Source organism: Mustela nigripes, chromosome 5, assembly GCF_022355385.1.
Source record: "Mustela nigripes isolate SB6536 chromosome 5, MUSNIG.SB6536, whole genome shotgun sequence".
Taxonomy (NCBI): domain Eukaryota; kingdom Metazoa; phylum Chordata; class Mammalia; order Carnivora; family Mustelidae; genus Mustela; species Mustela nigripes.
The window spans coordinates 37,804,891-37,819,239 of record NC_081561.1 but is presented as its reverse complement, the minus strand read 5'-3'; the positions used below and the strand labels follow the sequence as shown (position 1 = coordinate 37,819,239).

Genomic DNA, 14,349 nt, shown 5'->3' with positions numbered 1-14,349 from the left:
GTCACTACCAGACTACTTCTCTCCCTTAAAATGTAAGGGGCTGTTTTAACTATTCTATCGTACCTGTGTCCTCCAACTTCTAGAATAGTTCCTGTTTCAAAACTGCACGTGAATAAACATGAATGAATACATGAATGCACGTAGTCACTTTATTTCAGCATTTCCAATGTTGCCCCGCCAAGAGCAAAGGCAAGGAAGGAAGTGAAAGTCACCTCTTTGTAAAGGTTCTTCCTTAACCCGGTTTTACCCGAGGCCCTCTGGGACAATCTCATCCCAAAAGTGGGGAAGCCCACAGCAGGCAGTGCGACGTACCCTCTTCGGATCACCTTGGGCAAAGGGCCTAGGGCAGTAAGTCCCCGCGGGCAGGATTCCCGGGAAGATCGGCGCATGCGCAACGCGCCCAGCGCCTGGGTTCCTTCCTGCGGCGCCACCCGGAAGCCTCGGCTCCGTCTCCCTCTTTCCCCCTCCCCCTCCCTCGCCTGCTCCGGTGGTGCGTGCGGGGCCGGCCCGGCGAGGAGGCGGGACACGTCGGCGCTGCCACCGCCGCCGCCGCTCCTCCTCCAGTTCCAGCTGCCGCCGCCGCCGCCGCCGCCGCCGCCGCTTCCTGGGCTGAGTCCGCCCGCGGTCCCGGCGGCTCCAGGTGTGTTCACGCTGTCCAGCCCCTGCCGGAGTCGCCGCCGCCGTAGCTGCCCCGGGCTCTTTCCCGCCCCGCTGCCGAGATGGCGACGCGCTCCTGCCGGGAGAAGGCTCAGAAGCTGAACGAGCAGCACCAGCTCATCCTGTCCAAGCTGCTGAGGGAGGAGGACAACAAGTACTGCGCCGACTGCGAGGCCAAAGGTAGCGCGGACGTCGCCGCCCCTCGTCGGGGCCTCCTGCGGCGGGTGACCTTCCCGTCGCCGCGGCCGCTGGGGCCGGAGCGGACGCCGCGGCAGCGCCTAGCCGGCCCCGGCCCAGAGGGGAGGGCGGGCTCGGGCTCGAGTGGCCCCTCACCTCCACCAGAGGCGGCGGCGAGGTCAGGCCCCTGGGCGCCGGCACTAGCCCTAGCCTCCCGTCCTTCCCGATCCCGGGGCAGAGCCGGTGCCGGCGTCGCGATGCTCGGACCCTCCACCCGGCCGGGGCCGGAGCCGGAGCCCGGCTCGGAGCGCGGAGCGGGGCGACTGCCTGGCCAGTGCTTAGGGTTTAAGGGTTGCCCTCCTCCCGCCTCAGCTCGCAGGCACATCCGTGGGTGGGGCCACCCTTAGCCTCGGTGTCCGCCTCGACCCTCCCCCAGTGACCGCGGCGTCCCTCTCTAGGCTCCGATGCTCCGTATCCCAGGTGGAGCCCTACCAGCCTGCCCACCTGACAGCTGTGTACGGGGCTTTTGCTTCTTCCTGACAAAGAGTGTGGTGGTCTTTTTTGGTGTGTTGGAGTTGTACTGAGTGAGACCATTGGGGAGGGGTCTTTAGTTGTAGTAGTAGTAGTAATTTCTTTCTTTTTTTTTAAAGTCTGGGTGTTAACCCGAATGAGGAGGAATTTCATAATATGAATTTCTTGGATAGTGGGCTTATGTTCCTGAAGGTTTTAATAATTAGATTATCTCTACCCAGTTGGTTTGGGAGAACATGTGGACACTGGTTTGTGTAGCTCAAAACGTTGCAGGTGCGTTTTTTAAAGATCCAGAAATTGAAAAAAAAGAAAAAACAACAAAAACCCTAATTTTAGTTTGTTCCGTTGGAGGGCTTCTGCCTCAGCCTTTAAAATAGATACACTATTTTTAGCCTATATGTTTGGGTTTGGAGATCTGATTTATATTTAATGTCTTATAAATAATCTCATGAGAAAAATGTTTCAGGCTTTTAAAAACAAACCTGTCATATGTTTAGGAAAAGATCTTGCTTATTTGCTAATTGGTTTGTTTATTTGATGAAGAATGGGTAGTTCTCCAAAGCAGGAGTCCGGCTTTGAGAATTGCCATTTCAGATTTCTGTTACTGACTGAGACTTTTCTTGAAGCTTTCCTGTTCTTCCTCAATACTGTATCAATGAGTCACGTTTCAGTAGGCTGACGATGTTTGATTAGACCAAGCCACACAGCCTCAGCAAGTCACTTCACTACCACAACAGGTACCTGATTACTGGAAGATCATGTGGGAATACTGTTTAACTAGACCATCTTAGAAGCACTTTTCAGTATCACAGTAACTTGACTGACCCAACCTTACCTTTATTCTTTGTAACCTTTAAGGTGATTAGTTAAAAATGCCTGATTATTATGGCAGTATTTGCTTGATTTTGATTATGTGTGTGGTTTTTGGGGGGGGGGGTGGAATACTGTATTGAGGCTCACTTACTCATCACTGCACTAGTAAAACACTGAAAAATGGGACCTTTAAAAGGCCAAAAAAAGAAATGAGCTGCATTTTGAGTGATAAGTAACATGGTTAAGAGGAGATGTTAGTATATATTAAATCTATTAAAAATTGAATAGTAACAGTTTCAGTTAGTACCTTCATTAGGTATAGAAATAAGTGAAAAATAATTTTTGTTTAAATTTCTGTCCCCAAAAAAGTACTATATAGAATCAGATTTTCACTAATGCTTCTTAAAATGATGTGTAGGTTTTGGGACACCTGGGTGGCTCAGCCATTAAGGGTCTGCCTTGGGGGGAACCTGGGTGGCTCAGTGGGTTAAAGCCTCTGCTTTCAGCTCAGGTCATGATCACAGGGTCCTGGGATGGAGCCCCACATGGGGCTCTCTGCTCCATGGGAAGCCTGCTTCTCCCTCTTCTACTACTTGTGTTCCCTTTCTCACTGTATATTTTTCTGTCAAATGAATAAAATCTTTTTAAAAAAATGTATAGGTTTTGAAAAATCCTTTATGGGCCACATGGTAACATTTTCATTCTCATTTTTAAAGTGAGGAGAGGAGAATCATGTGCTTTTTAATTTAAAACAAAAATTTTATTGTAACTGAAGGAAAAGGGAGCATTAGTTTTGTTTGCTGTTTGTATTGCCACTGAGGTCCATAGATATATATTGAGTGAATGGTTTTATTTTGGTTTTGTTTGGTCTTTTGTTTGTGGATTTGTTTTTGAGAAATGTAGAAAGGGGGAGAAAAGAGATTAGCATCAGGAGTTTGAGGATGCAGTGTGTAGGGTATGAACTTTAGGCATCATTTGGAAAAACTCTTAGTTTTTCCTTGATGCTACTAAATCTTGAATAATATTAAAATGGTCTTCTAAATTATTTCACTGTTTTATCTTGTCTTCCAGGAAAAAATATCACAGTTAAGTTTAACTAGACTTGATCTCATAGTTCTAGTAGTTCAAAAATTTGACATAATTGAACTATTGATAAAGTTAAATTTATTTTGTAAAATTTTTAAGTGTTCTATATGTTTTGACCCTATTATAGAGCTCTTGTAATAGAGTTCTTGGCTTGTTAAATGATTTTGGATTTATTGTTACATATGCCAGATGACACAGTAATTGTAGGTAGTGAAATTCTGATTAAATATATCTTTAAAAGACAGGCAACAGTTCTTATTCTGCATATCAGCTATTATAAAGAGGTTTCATACTGTATATATGTATTAATGTTTTCCTCACTGTCTAATAAACTACATCAAGTTTTTCATGTGTTTTTGAAGCTATTTCTTAATTAACTCAATTTTCTTTTTTTCCCAAAAAATACTTCCCCAGTACTCTTTGAGAACATGTACCAAAGACTAAAGTCTAGGGCTAAAGATTACTCTGTTCTCTTGACTTATAATAATAGTTGGCAAAATTATATCAATTGGATTTTGACATTTTCTTACTGAGTCACCAGTGTGTGTGTTTTCTGAATTGACATTATTTAGGAAGTAAGGAAGGAGAAAAGGATGGCATAGGTGCCAGGTTCCTGCTTATAATCCGACACTTTCCAGATCTGTTGAGCAACTGGAGAATAAGAACAGGCAGATGGATCAGCACTTCCTCTCCCTAGCCTTATTTGTGACTCTGTGGGAGTTTTAATGCAGTTCTGTTGGTTATTAGTTGGTGGCACTTTATGGAGCCGTGAGGATTTAGGGCCCCTTGCCAATGTAAAGTTTAGTTTTTAGTATTTAAATTCATGGTTAATACTAATTTTGATTCTGAACATGTGTTGGCATGAAAATGTGTCTCTTGCCCAGTAAGTTTTGGGATAGTCAGAAACATAAGGCTTTTGAACCCTTAAGGGATTGGTTTTGTTTCACCTGTCTCTTATTAAGAGGGTAAGCTCCTTGCCCAGATCAAGCACTTATTTCTTCATTCCACACATCTTAACTTGAGGGGACACCTCAAAGGACTGTTGGATTATGGGGCTAAGAAAATTAGTAAGACCTAAAGGAGGTTTTGTAATGAGGACTGCATTTTTGTAAATGAATAATACCAAAACAGTGTACCAGGTGTTATAATAGTGGTTGTAAGAAGTATCCTCCCTACCTAGTTTGGGCTTTTGTCCCTATTGCATCTGACTTTTGTCTGTTGGTTATCTTCATAGTTCCTAGAATGCTGCCTCAAGACCTTTGCACATGTTGTCCTTTCTGCCTAGGAAGCTCTTTAACAATTTTTTTTGCCTGATCAGTTTTATGTATCATTCAGGTTCTGCTTAAATGTCTCTTGAAGGGAAATGGTTCTCCCTTATTAGGTTAGGTTTCCCTTTATATGTTAAGACACATCCTGAATATTTTATTGTACTTACTACAGTTGTAATTAAACATTATTTGGTTTTATTGGGTAATCTGTTTCCCTGTTGAATTAATAGCTATAAGAGAGAAGAGATCTTGTTTGTCTTGTTTAGGCTTGTATCCCCAGCCCTCTACACAATGTGGTAGGTTAATGTAACTCCTTGAATGAGTGAATGTGAATGAGTACAGAGCTGAGGGCAGGCAGCAGGATATGTGGAAATGAGTTCACATATGGGTGTGTGGAGTGACCCTGTTGGGAAGTATTCACAGGAGAGTCTTGTTGGAGCTACGTTCTGAAAGTAGAGTGGGATTTCAGCATATGGAAAAGGAATTGAAGGGCACAGTTAGCTGCACATACAAGGTACAGGGAGATAAGAGAACATAAGAGGTTTACATGTGGCCTTTTTAGGGTAAGCTTTCTCTAAGCATGACCAGATTTGATAGTAGCAGGTCAGGAAGAACTGAAATGGTGAGAGATTCCAGGCATGTCACCTAATTATAACAGTAGTGTGAGCAAGAGTATAAGGATCTGAACTCACCTAATGTCATTTGGTTGCAAGTTGGGGTATAGGGCAGGAAACAAAACAGCTGTAGCTGTTTTAAGGAATAGGATGCTTACATTGGAAGGACTGGAGGAGCAAAAATCAGGGAGCCACTACTGGACTAGTGGTTTCAAGGCCTTATACTAATACCATTGCTACTGCAACCACCTGCCACAGCTGCTTCTCACCATGAAACTGGTGAACAGATGGGGGAACCAGGACTGTGGTTACTGCAGCCATTCAATATCTATTAGACATTTTTGTCAATTGCCCTTACTATAGAAAGATGGCCTTTGTTGAACTTGTGCCTTCCACATGCAAATAACTGATAGACATATGTCCAGCACCTTGCCGGCAAGAGAGTCTTCTAGCTTTCTAATTTCTAAATGTAGAAACATGAAGTGAAGGTTGTGAGACTCAAACCAGGAATCTACTACAAGGCAGTGAGGATGGAGAGCATTTTCATTAAGTGTTTGATATTTAAGAGTTCTCATATAAACTTAATTTAAAGTAATTCATACTAAAAAGTAAAGTTCACCCTGAGAAAATGATATTTATGATGATGTTGATGTTTGTGGGATAAATATATATAAATGAAATCTGATTATAATTCATCTAAAGAGAACTGTAAATCTGAAAGTTCCCCCAAAATAATAACCTTCAGTTTGATGGGTCTGTTGTTCTTATAATTCTGCTGATCTTGAGGTTTTCTCTGGTATCAGAGCTGGGATAGAAACCACTGACCTTTATCTGACTCATCAGATGCAACTTGGGCTGCATGTTGTCCCCTTCCGTTTTTCCCCTCCTAGTTCTTTTTCTTTGTTATTTTAAAAAAAAGATTAAAATCTTTCATTACTTGATTTCAATACAAGATATACATAGCCTCGCACAAGACATATTATATAACCTTTATTGACATACAAGGACTTGAACCCATGGTCTCTTTAAGGCAAAGGCAAATGTTTGACATTCTAATTATATATTTTATAAATTCAGGTCTTTTCCTACTGTTGTTACTACTATGACTATTGCTAATAGTCTTCACTGGATAGAATCAACTCACTTTTTTTTCCATTTCCCAATAGAAGAGCAAAGCAACTTGGAGGCCATTTTGTTGACTGCCTTACGTTCTGACCCCTGTAAAGAATTGATTTAGTATACATTTTTATCTATATCTATATCTGTATCTCTATATATAATTTTGTTGGTAAATCAGTATGTTCTGGGCACTCCAAAGTTTAAATTTCATGTCAAATACTGTTGTGTGTTTTTAGAAGTTCTGGGTATGGTCCACAAACTAGTTAGGGATCTCAATAGACAAGAGACAATGATGTGTTAAATTCTGGTCTATGCATAGACTGTAGCTCATTAAAAGTTTAGTGTTGGTAAAGCTCTGTAACTTGAAAAAGATAGGAAGGAAGGAGGAGAAGAAGGTAAGAGATAAGGTTGGAAGTTCAAAAGAAAGAAAGAAAGAGAAAGAAAGAAAGAAAACACGTAATAACATTACACATACACAGAAGTTATATGGTGCTTTCTTCTTGTCAGGCAATGTTGTGAGCCCTTTAAATATATTAACTCATTTAATCCTCAAAACAACCTTTTGAGGTAGGTAATACTATTCTATCTTACAAATGAGGAAACTGAGACACACAGAACTTAAGTAACTTTCCTAAGGTTATTGTATTTCAGGCATAGCAGCTGGGGATAAAGCAGGGAACAGGTAGATAAGGTCCAAGCTTTAAAGGATCTGCTAATCTGTTAGTCTTTTGGAAGCAGGCCTTACTTGCAAATTTGGCCCTTGACTGGCATCAGGGAACTTGGATTTGGGGAAGATCTCATTACCCTAAGTGGTAAGAGTCAGTTACTGTGTCCGAACTGTTTGTACAATTGTGTGGTTTATTTTAAATGTCTGCTTTCCTTCTGGGAGTCTGGAATTTCCATATCTACTAGGCAAGGGTGCCTATGTGACAACCCTCCCTTCTCACCCTCCCTCCAGTACTCTAGGTATCATTCTCTAATGAGACTCTGATGAGTCTCTAATGGGTAATATTTCACACTTGTCAGAAATCATTACTAAGACAGTTAAGTGTGTCTGGTGCAACTCCACCAGAAGGGGACACCTGGACATTTGTGTCTGTTTTCTCCTGAACTTTGCTCCGTGCACCTTTTCTCTTTGCTAATTATGCTTGGTATCCTTCTGCTGTAATACATAAATTACAGTGATGAGTAGTTTTGTGAACCTCCCAACATATTTGATAATATGTATTTTCCTCCAGTATATTGTACAGGATATATTAGAATCTCATTGTATCTCAGGTAGCCCAGAGAAGCAGGTATTAGCATTAGAGGAAATTCTGGCTTTATTGGGATGATATGGAAGTAGCAAGATGGACTGTAGGATCAGGATTTGAATTTATAATATCTAGCTCCAGAGCTATTTAACTGCATGTTTGATGGCATGGAAGATAAAACACATGCTTTTGCAGTTGAAATCTTGTGATAGAAGAGACTTATCACCTTAAAGCTGACAATGTATTTCTGAGGTAATGGCCAAATATGTTGCAGCATGGACAGTGTCTTTGTCTTATTTCTTTGCTTTTAATAGCAGAACTACCATAACTTCAAAATACTAGTACAAACAAAGCAGAATTTTTTTCTGGTCACTAAACTTTATTCTACAAATTGAATATTTTGATGAATCCTTTTGTAGTGTGTGTGTGTGTGTGTGTGTTTTATTTTTTGGTCTTCCATATAGTTTCTTTGTTTTCTCTTTCTGCAGTTCTATTCTTAGGTCAGGTACTGATCATCTACCCTGGATTTTTAAGCCATAATAATAACTTGATAGAATTGAAAGAGCACTGACCTGGATTGTTAGTAAAGCTAGGTTTGAATCCAGCCTTTGCCAGTTGTCCCTTCTGTGAGCCTTATTGCAAAGATTTATTTCAACTCTGATGTGATCTGTGTTCTTTTCTGAAACCCATCCTTCTTGTCACTTCTATGTTGGTATTTACTATTATTACTAATTTTAAAAAATTGTATTATTAAGGGTTTGTATTTTAGGGACTTACTGAACTTTGGATCGTGGTCGAACCTGTATACTTTTTAAAGCTTTTCACTGATGACTTAGGTCTACCTGAGCAGATTTACCTAGTATTATCTTTATCTCAAGCCATACCATATAACTTGCAAGAGTATTCCTCATAGATTGAGGACTCTTTTTGTTTGAATCTTTTTCCCTTTAATGCCAGTGAGATCAAAGAAATAACTATCTGTTCTAGTCATCTACTAAAGCCATACTTTAAGACTGTACAGCCATAAATAGCCATACATTAAGTCATACATAGTACCATACATACATACCATTTAGTCATACTTAGTACCATATAGAAATGATTTTAAAAATTTCACTTAAGACAGAGTTTTGATAAGATGCTTTTGGAAATATGTGCTGATTTTATGCTTATGTACATCTTGAATGGTAAATGTGAGGACTTTGAGAATCTTAAAGGCAGAGAGTTGTAAGCCTTCTAGTAATTCTCCATTCTCTTTGCATCTTCCTCCTCCCCTTGACAATTTTTGGTCTCCCTTTTACAAGAGATCTAAGTGATTGCTTTTAGGAGTGATTGATGATAAGACTTTCAGACGTTTATCACTGATCTTTTGTAAAGAGTGCATTTCAAGGACCAGTGATTAGCTTGAACCCAAACTTAAAAAGAAAATAAAGGGGATTTTAAAACTTTTGTGGGAAGTCATATTTAGGATAGCTTTATCTTCCAGTACAAGAACAGTCATTAAAAATTATGGTTTAGTCTAGTTTAGATTTTTTTTAGTTCATGCATTTCTACTCTTGAAAGTTGCTTTTGGTGAAGGATGGTAATGGTGAATAGTGCCAAAAAAACTAGCAGAAGTACAATTTTTAAAGAGAAATGATCATCACAAGCATATTAATTTCCTATTGCTGCTATGACAGATTATCACAAACTTAGTTTCTTAAAACAATACAAATTATCATCTTATAGTTCTGGAGGTTAGAATCTGAAATAAGTTTGTTTCCTTATCATTTCCAGCTCCTAGAAATCATCTGTGATGTTTGCTTCATGACCCCTTCTTCCAGATTCAGTGTGTCATCTTCAGGTCTCTTTCTGCCTTTCTGTGCTTGCATCAGTACATCTCTTTCTGTAGCTCTATTAAGGTTGCTTGTGATTACGTTGGGTTTACCTGGATAATCTAGGATAATTCCACCTCAGTGTCCTTAACTTAAATACAATTGCAAAGTATCTCTTGCCACGGAAGGTAACACATTTGCAGATTAGAGGAATTGAAAGATGGACATCTTTGGGGATCACTATTTTGCTTCCCACAGGTGGATTTGTGATAAAAATTACATACTGAATCTACATTTTTATTAAAGGTGCTGCTGTGCATGTACTTAACATGGCACAGGATAGTGAAGTTAGTACAATTCAAATTAGGAGTTCTTATAGGAATTATTTTAAAAGAATATGCATGTTAAGAATCATTTAACAGACTCTTTGCAACAGTGTGAGTTATGTAGAAAATCTTTAGAAATTTACCCAAAAAACCCTATTAGAATCAATAATTTAGTTTCATTAAGGTTAATATAGAAAAGTTAACTATTTCTTGGGGCGCCTGGGGGCTCAGTGGGTTAAGCCGCTGCCTTCGGCTCAGGTCATGATCTCAGGGTCCTGGAATCGAGTCCCGCATCAGGCTCTCTGCTCAGCAGGGAGCCTGCTTCCTCCCCTCTCTCTGCCTGCCTCTCTGCCTACTTGTGATCTCTCTCTGTCAAAGAAATAAATAAAAAATCTTAAAAAAAAAAAAAGAAAAGTTAACTATTTCTGTATACCAGCAACAAACAAATGGAAGTTGAAATAAAAATTATTTACAATAGCATAAACATACGAAAACTTGGGAATAAATTTGACAAAATAAATGCAAGATTTGTATACCATAAACTTAACAAAGATGGCTAAGAGAAACTAAAGCATACATAAAGAAATGGAGAGATGTACTATGTTCATGGATTAGAAGATGCAATTTTTTTTTAAGATTTTATTTGAGATAGAGAGTGAGAGAGAACATGAGTGGGGGGAGGGGATGAGGGGCAAAGGGAGAGGGAGAAGAAGTAGGCTCCCTGCTGAGAAGGGAGCCTGATTTTGGGGGTAGGGGAGGGGCTTCATCCCAGGACCCTGGGAATCATGACCTGAGCTGAAGTCAGGTGCTTAACTGATTGAGCCACCCAGATGTCCCTCTGTGTACAGTTTTAGTATTAAATTTGTATAGTTTTAATAAATATTGATATATTAATAGGATTGTCTGTGTCACTGTTGCATGGTATAATGGACATGAGGCATGTATGGTTTGAGGGAAAGTAGGTAGTCAGTAAATGTTAAATTTGAATCTTAAGTCATGTATGATTAGACCTACAAACATTTTTGTTTTCTCTTCCAATTACTTTATTTTTATTATTTTTAAAGATATACTGGAATTAAAATTAAAAACTGAATACAAAAGTAAAAAACAAGCTCATCTTAAAAATATAAGTGTTACATTAGTTTCAGGTGTACAGTATAGTGATTCAGTAATTCTGTACATTACTCTTTAATCCCCATCACCTAGTTCACCCATCCCCCATCCATTTTCCTTCTGGTAACCATCAGTTTGTTTTCTGTAGTTAAGAGTGTTTCTTAGTTTGTCTCTCTCTCTCTCTTTTTTTCTTTGCTCATGTGTTTGTTTCAAGAGAGTTGTCCAAAGTTTCAGATATAAGAAAACTCCTCCAGATTTTCCCTAAGTTTTATTGTTGTGAATTTTTCTGAATTTTAAGTGTTTTTTAACTTAAAGTTGTAATTGATTATGTGAGTTACCTTTTTGATGTACTTACTCTAGGAAGTAAAAAAAAAAAAACCAAAAAAACCCCAAACTCAAACTGTCCAAATATTTGATAGAGACACATTCTCTTGTAATGTGGTTTCCTTTTTTAGCATTATTATTTTTTTTTTTTAAAGATTTTATTTATTTATTTATTTGACAGAGAGAAATCACAAGTAGATGGAGAGGCAGGCAGAGAGAGAGAGAGGGAAGCAGGCTCTCCGCTGAGCAGAGAGCCCGATGCGGGACTCAATCCCAGGACTCTGAGATCACGACCCGAGCCGAAGGCAGCGGCCTAACCCACTGAGCCACCCAGGCGCCCCTAGCATTATTATTTTCTATAAGCAAAGGTTTCTAGTCTATTTCTACTATAACTCTTCCCATATTTTTAGATTAAAATAAATGTTTTTTCATTGTGGAAATTGTGCCCAACTATTGTGCAGAAGTAGTTTCCCTTCTGTTGTTTATTTACTGAAAATAAGTTGTTATCTGGGCTTTGTTTTTTAGTGGAGACAATGATTTTATTTCCATAGATAAGACAAGGCTATCAGGTTTTTGCCTTCTCTTTTGGCCTTTTATTTCTTGTCTCAAATTTGGGCAATTATACTTTTGAGTGTTTTTAACTTAGTTGGTAAAGTATGCCAATAAACAACAGGAAACAAAGGTTTTTACCTAAAATAAATGTTTGTCTAGCTTTCAAAAAAAAAAAAAATGGTTGAGGGGGCTTCCAGTTTTTACCCTGGCTTCAAGACTGGAAGGATCTTCGAGTCTCCACTCCGTCCTAACAACATGTAAAAAGCTGAGCAAACTGAAAAATCAACATCTCATCTTAGATTTTCAGAGAAGTGAGGTCACAGGGCAAACTGCTGTCCCCAGAATAGGTGAGATCAGCGAATACAGAGGATCACAACTCAGTCATAATTCTGTGAGAACAAGTACTGGGGTAGGAAAACTGTAATTGACAAGTTGCTGTAGCTCGCTGTGGACAAATCTGAGTCAAAAACTATAGGGGGGTGTAGTTATGGAGACAGTCCCCATACTTTTGTGAGTTTTATCTCTAGGAGCTTAAACAGTGAATATGGGAGAAAAATCTAATGCTTCTGTCAGGGGAAGTAAGAAAAGGAACGAAAGGGAAATTTATACCAGAGCATTCTGTTCTTAGCAAGGTCTGCCCTCTGGAGAAACTATTTAACTAGAGCTTAACTGACTTAGGGGAAGGGAAATATCTAACTCCAGATACTGTAGCCTTTCACAGGAGAGAAGGGAAATTCCAATTCCAGCCTATTCTAGCCATCCCATCTCATGGGGAATGGAATAGGCATGGTAGGGGGCACTGATATTTGAGAAACTTATAGTAGAGAGGCAGAGGCTTACTGAAAGACTGAGATCTAATGATAGAACTTTGGGATGCTTTTCCACTGCATTACCAAAACTGTTCACAGCACTTACATTTATCCAGTACATCATTTCCAGCTGTCCAGAAAAACTTACAAGACATACTAGAAGGCAAAAAAAAAAAAAAATAGTTGAGGTTCTTAAATTTCACAGTGAAAAATGCTTCAGATAGCGGAAGAATGCCTTCAGGCTGCCAGTTCACACCTTGTGAGATCTAAAAATAACTGGAAAAACATGTAAAAATATTTTCATATATTTAAATGAATGTATAAAGCTTATGGATATATGTATAACCTATATAAATGGCTAAAGTAACATTATGTTCAGTTTCAATAAACTTGTTCATCAGATCTATTCCAACTTATTCTGGTTTAAAAGGTTCTGAAGCTTTTGAGAAGAGATCAGTCTCAAATAATACTGTTAGCCCAGCTAAGGGGCAGATTTATAAACCATTCCCACTCAACTGACCTATAATCTTTGTGGTAGATGTTGATGCTCCTATTCAAATTATTTTCAGAATTCACATGAAGTAAGGAACATTATACTGATCAGTGACATTTAATACATGTATGTGTCACTTGAAAATATTTTAAATGGAGGTTGTAATTACTTTTTATATTAAAACTGGGTTTAATATTTACAAAGTCAATGATATGAAAAAAATTGGGAGGGGAACTCTTCTAAGTCAAAAGGAATTTAAGGGATATAACTAACCACACCTCCCTGATTCTTGAGAGGATACTTTTTGAAAAAGATCTTTACAAAAAAATTTTGTGGGGAAACAGAATTGTGGGAAATAGAATACATACTAAATATTAGATGACAGTGAGAACTTATTAATTTTAGTAGTTATGATAATATTGTGGTTACGGGAAGAAAATTTATATTTTTTAGGAATTCATATTGAAAAAGAGGTATCTTGATGCCTGAAGTTACCATACTTTATAAAAAATGGAAAATATGACAAAATCTTAACAATTGTTGAACCTGGACAGTGGGTATGTGGGTATTCACTATACTAGTCTTTCTTTCCATTCTGTATTTGAAAATTTTTGATAATAAAATTAAGAAAAAATTTTTTAGTTTTTGTGCTTAAGGAATAAACTCAAACTACCAATAAGTAAGGGGTCCTCTCTGCACATAAAATATGTTCAGTTCTTTGTCTGCAGGGTTTTTTTTTCCCCAGTTGGAAGAATAGCACTGATTAACTAGTTTCTGGATATAAGGTAATCTTATACTGAATGACTATTTTTAAATATATATCAGCTGTTCTTAATATGTTCAGAGTCTGTGTAAACATACCAAGAGAACAGAAGAAGTTTAAAAAAAAAATCAAACTATGATTACAAAGACAGTGTGATTAAGGAATAATTACATTAACTGTTGGCTCTTTATGATAGGCCCTTAATCATTTTAGGATGCTGGTCAGAAAAGGATTATCATGGCACTGTTTTAATGCTGTATAGCTGTTGTTAAAAAGTATTTGAATACGCAGTAATGTATGTTCTAATTTTACTTCTCCATCACCCTGTTTTTCAAGAACACATTGAAAAGAACTGGCACAAACCATGAAAATACACCAGAACTTCTAATGCTCATTGTTATTGTCTTGGATTTTATCCAAGGGTTACTTAAAGGAGTATTCATTTCACAGGTTGTTTTTTTTTAAGATTTTGTTTATTTATTTGAGAGAGAGAGAAAACAGAACTGGGGTGAAAGGCAGAGGGAGAAGCAGACTCCCCAATGAGCAGAGAGCCTGATATGGCACTCAGTCCCAGGACTCTGAGATCATGACCAAAGCCGAAGGCAGACCCTCAACCAACTGAGCCACCTAGGTGCCC

At 38.7% G+C, this 14,349-nt stretch overlaps 1 protein-coding gene across 2 annotated transcripts in view; it reads left to right on the top strand.

Moving 5' to 3' along the window:
• Positions 1–331: 331 nt before the first annotated feature.
• SMAP1 (small ArfGAP 1) overlaps positions 332–14,349 on the top strand; it is a 166,456-nt gene continuing 152,438 nt past the window's right edge. Inside the window, exon 1 of one of the 2 annotated variants that reach the window (XM_059400161.1) lies at positions 332–837. In XM_059400161.1, the coding sequence (XP_059256144.1) occupies positions 720–837 (118 nt within the window). In that variant the 5' untranslated portion in view covers positions 332–719. The remainder of the gene's footprint in view (positions 838–14,349) is intronic. The other variant, XM_059400162.1, reaches the window with a different exon arrangement.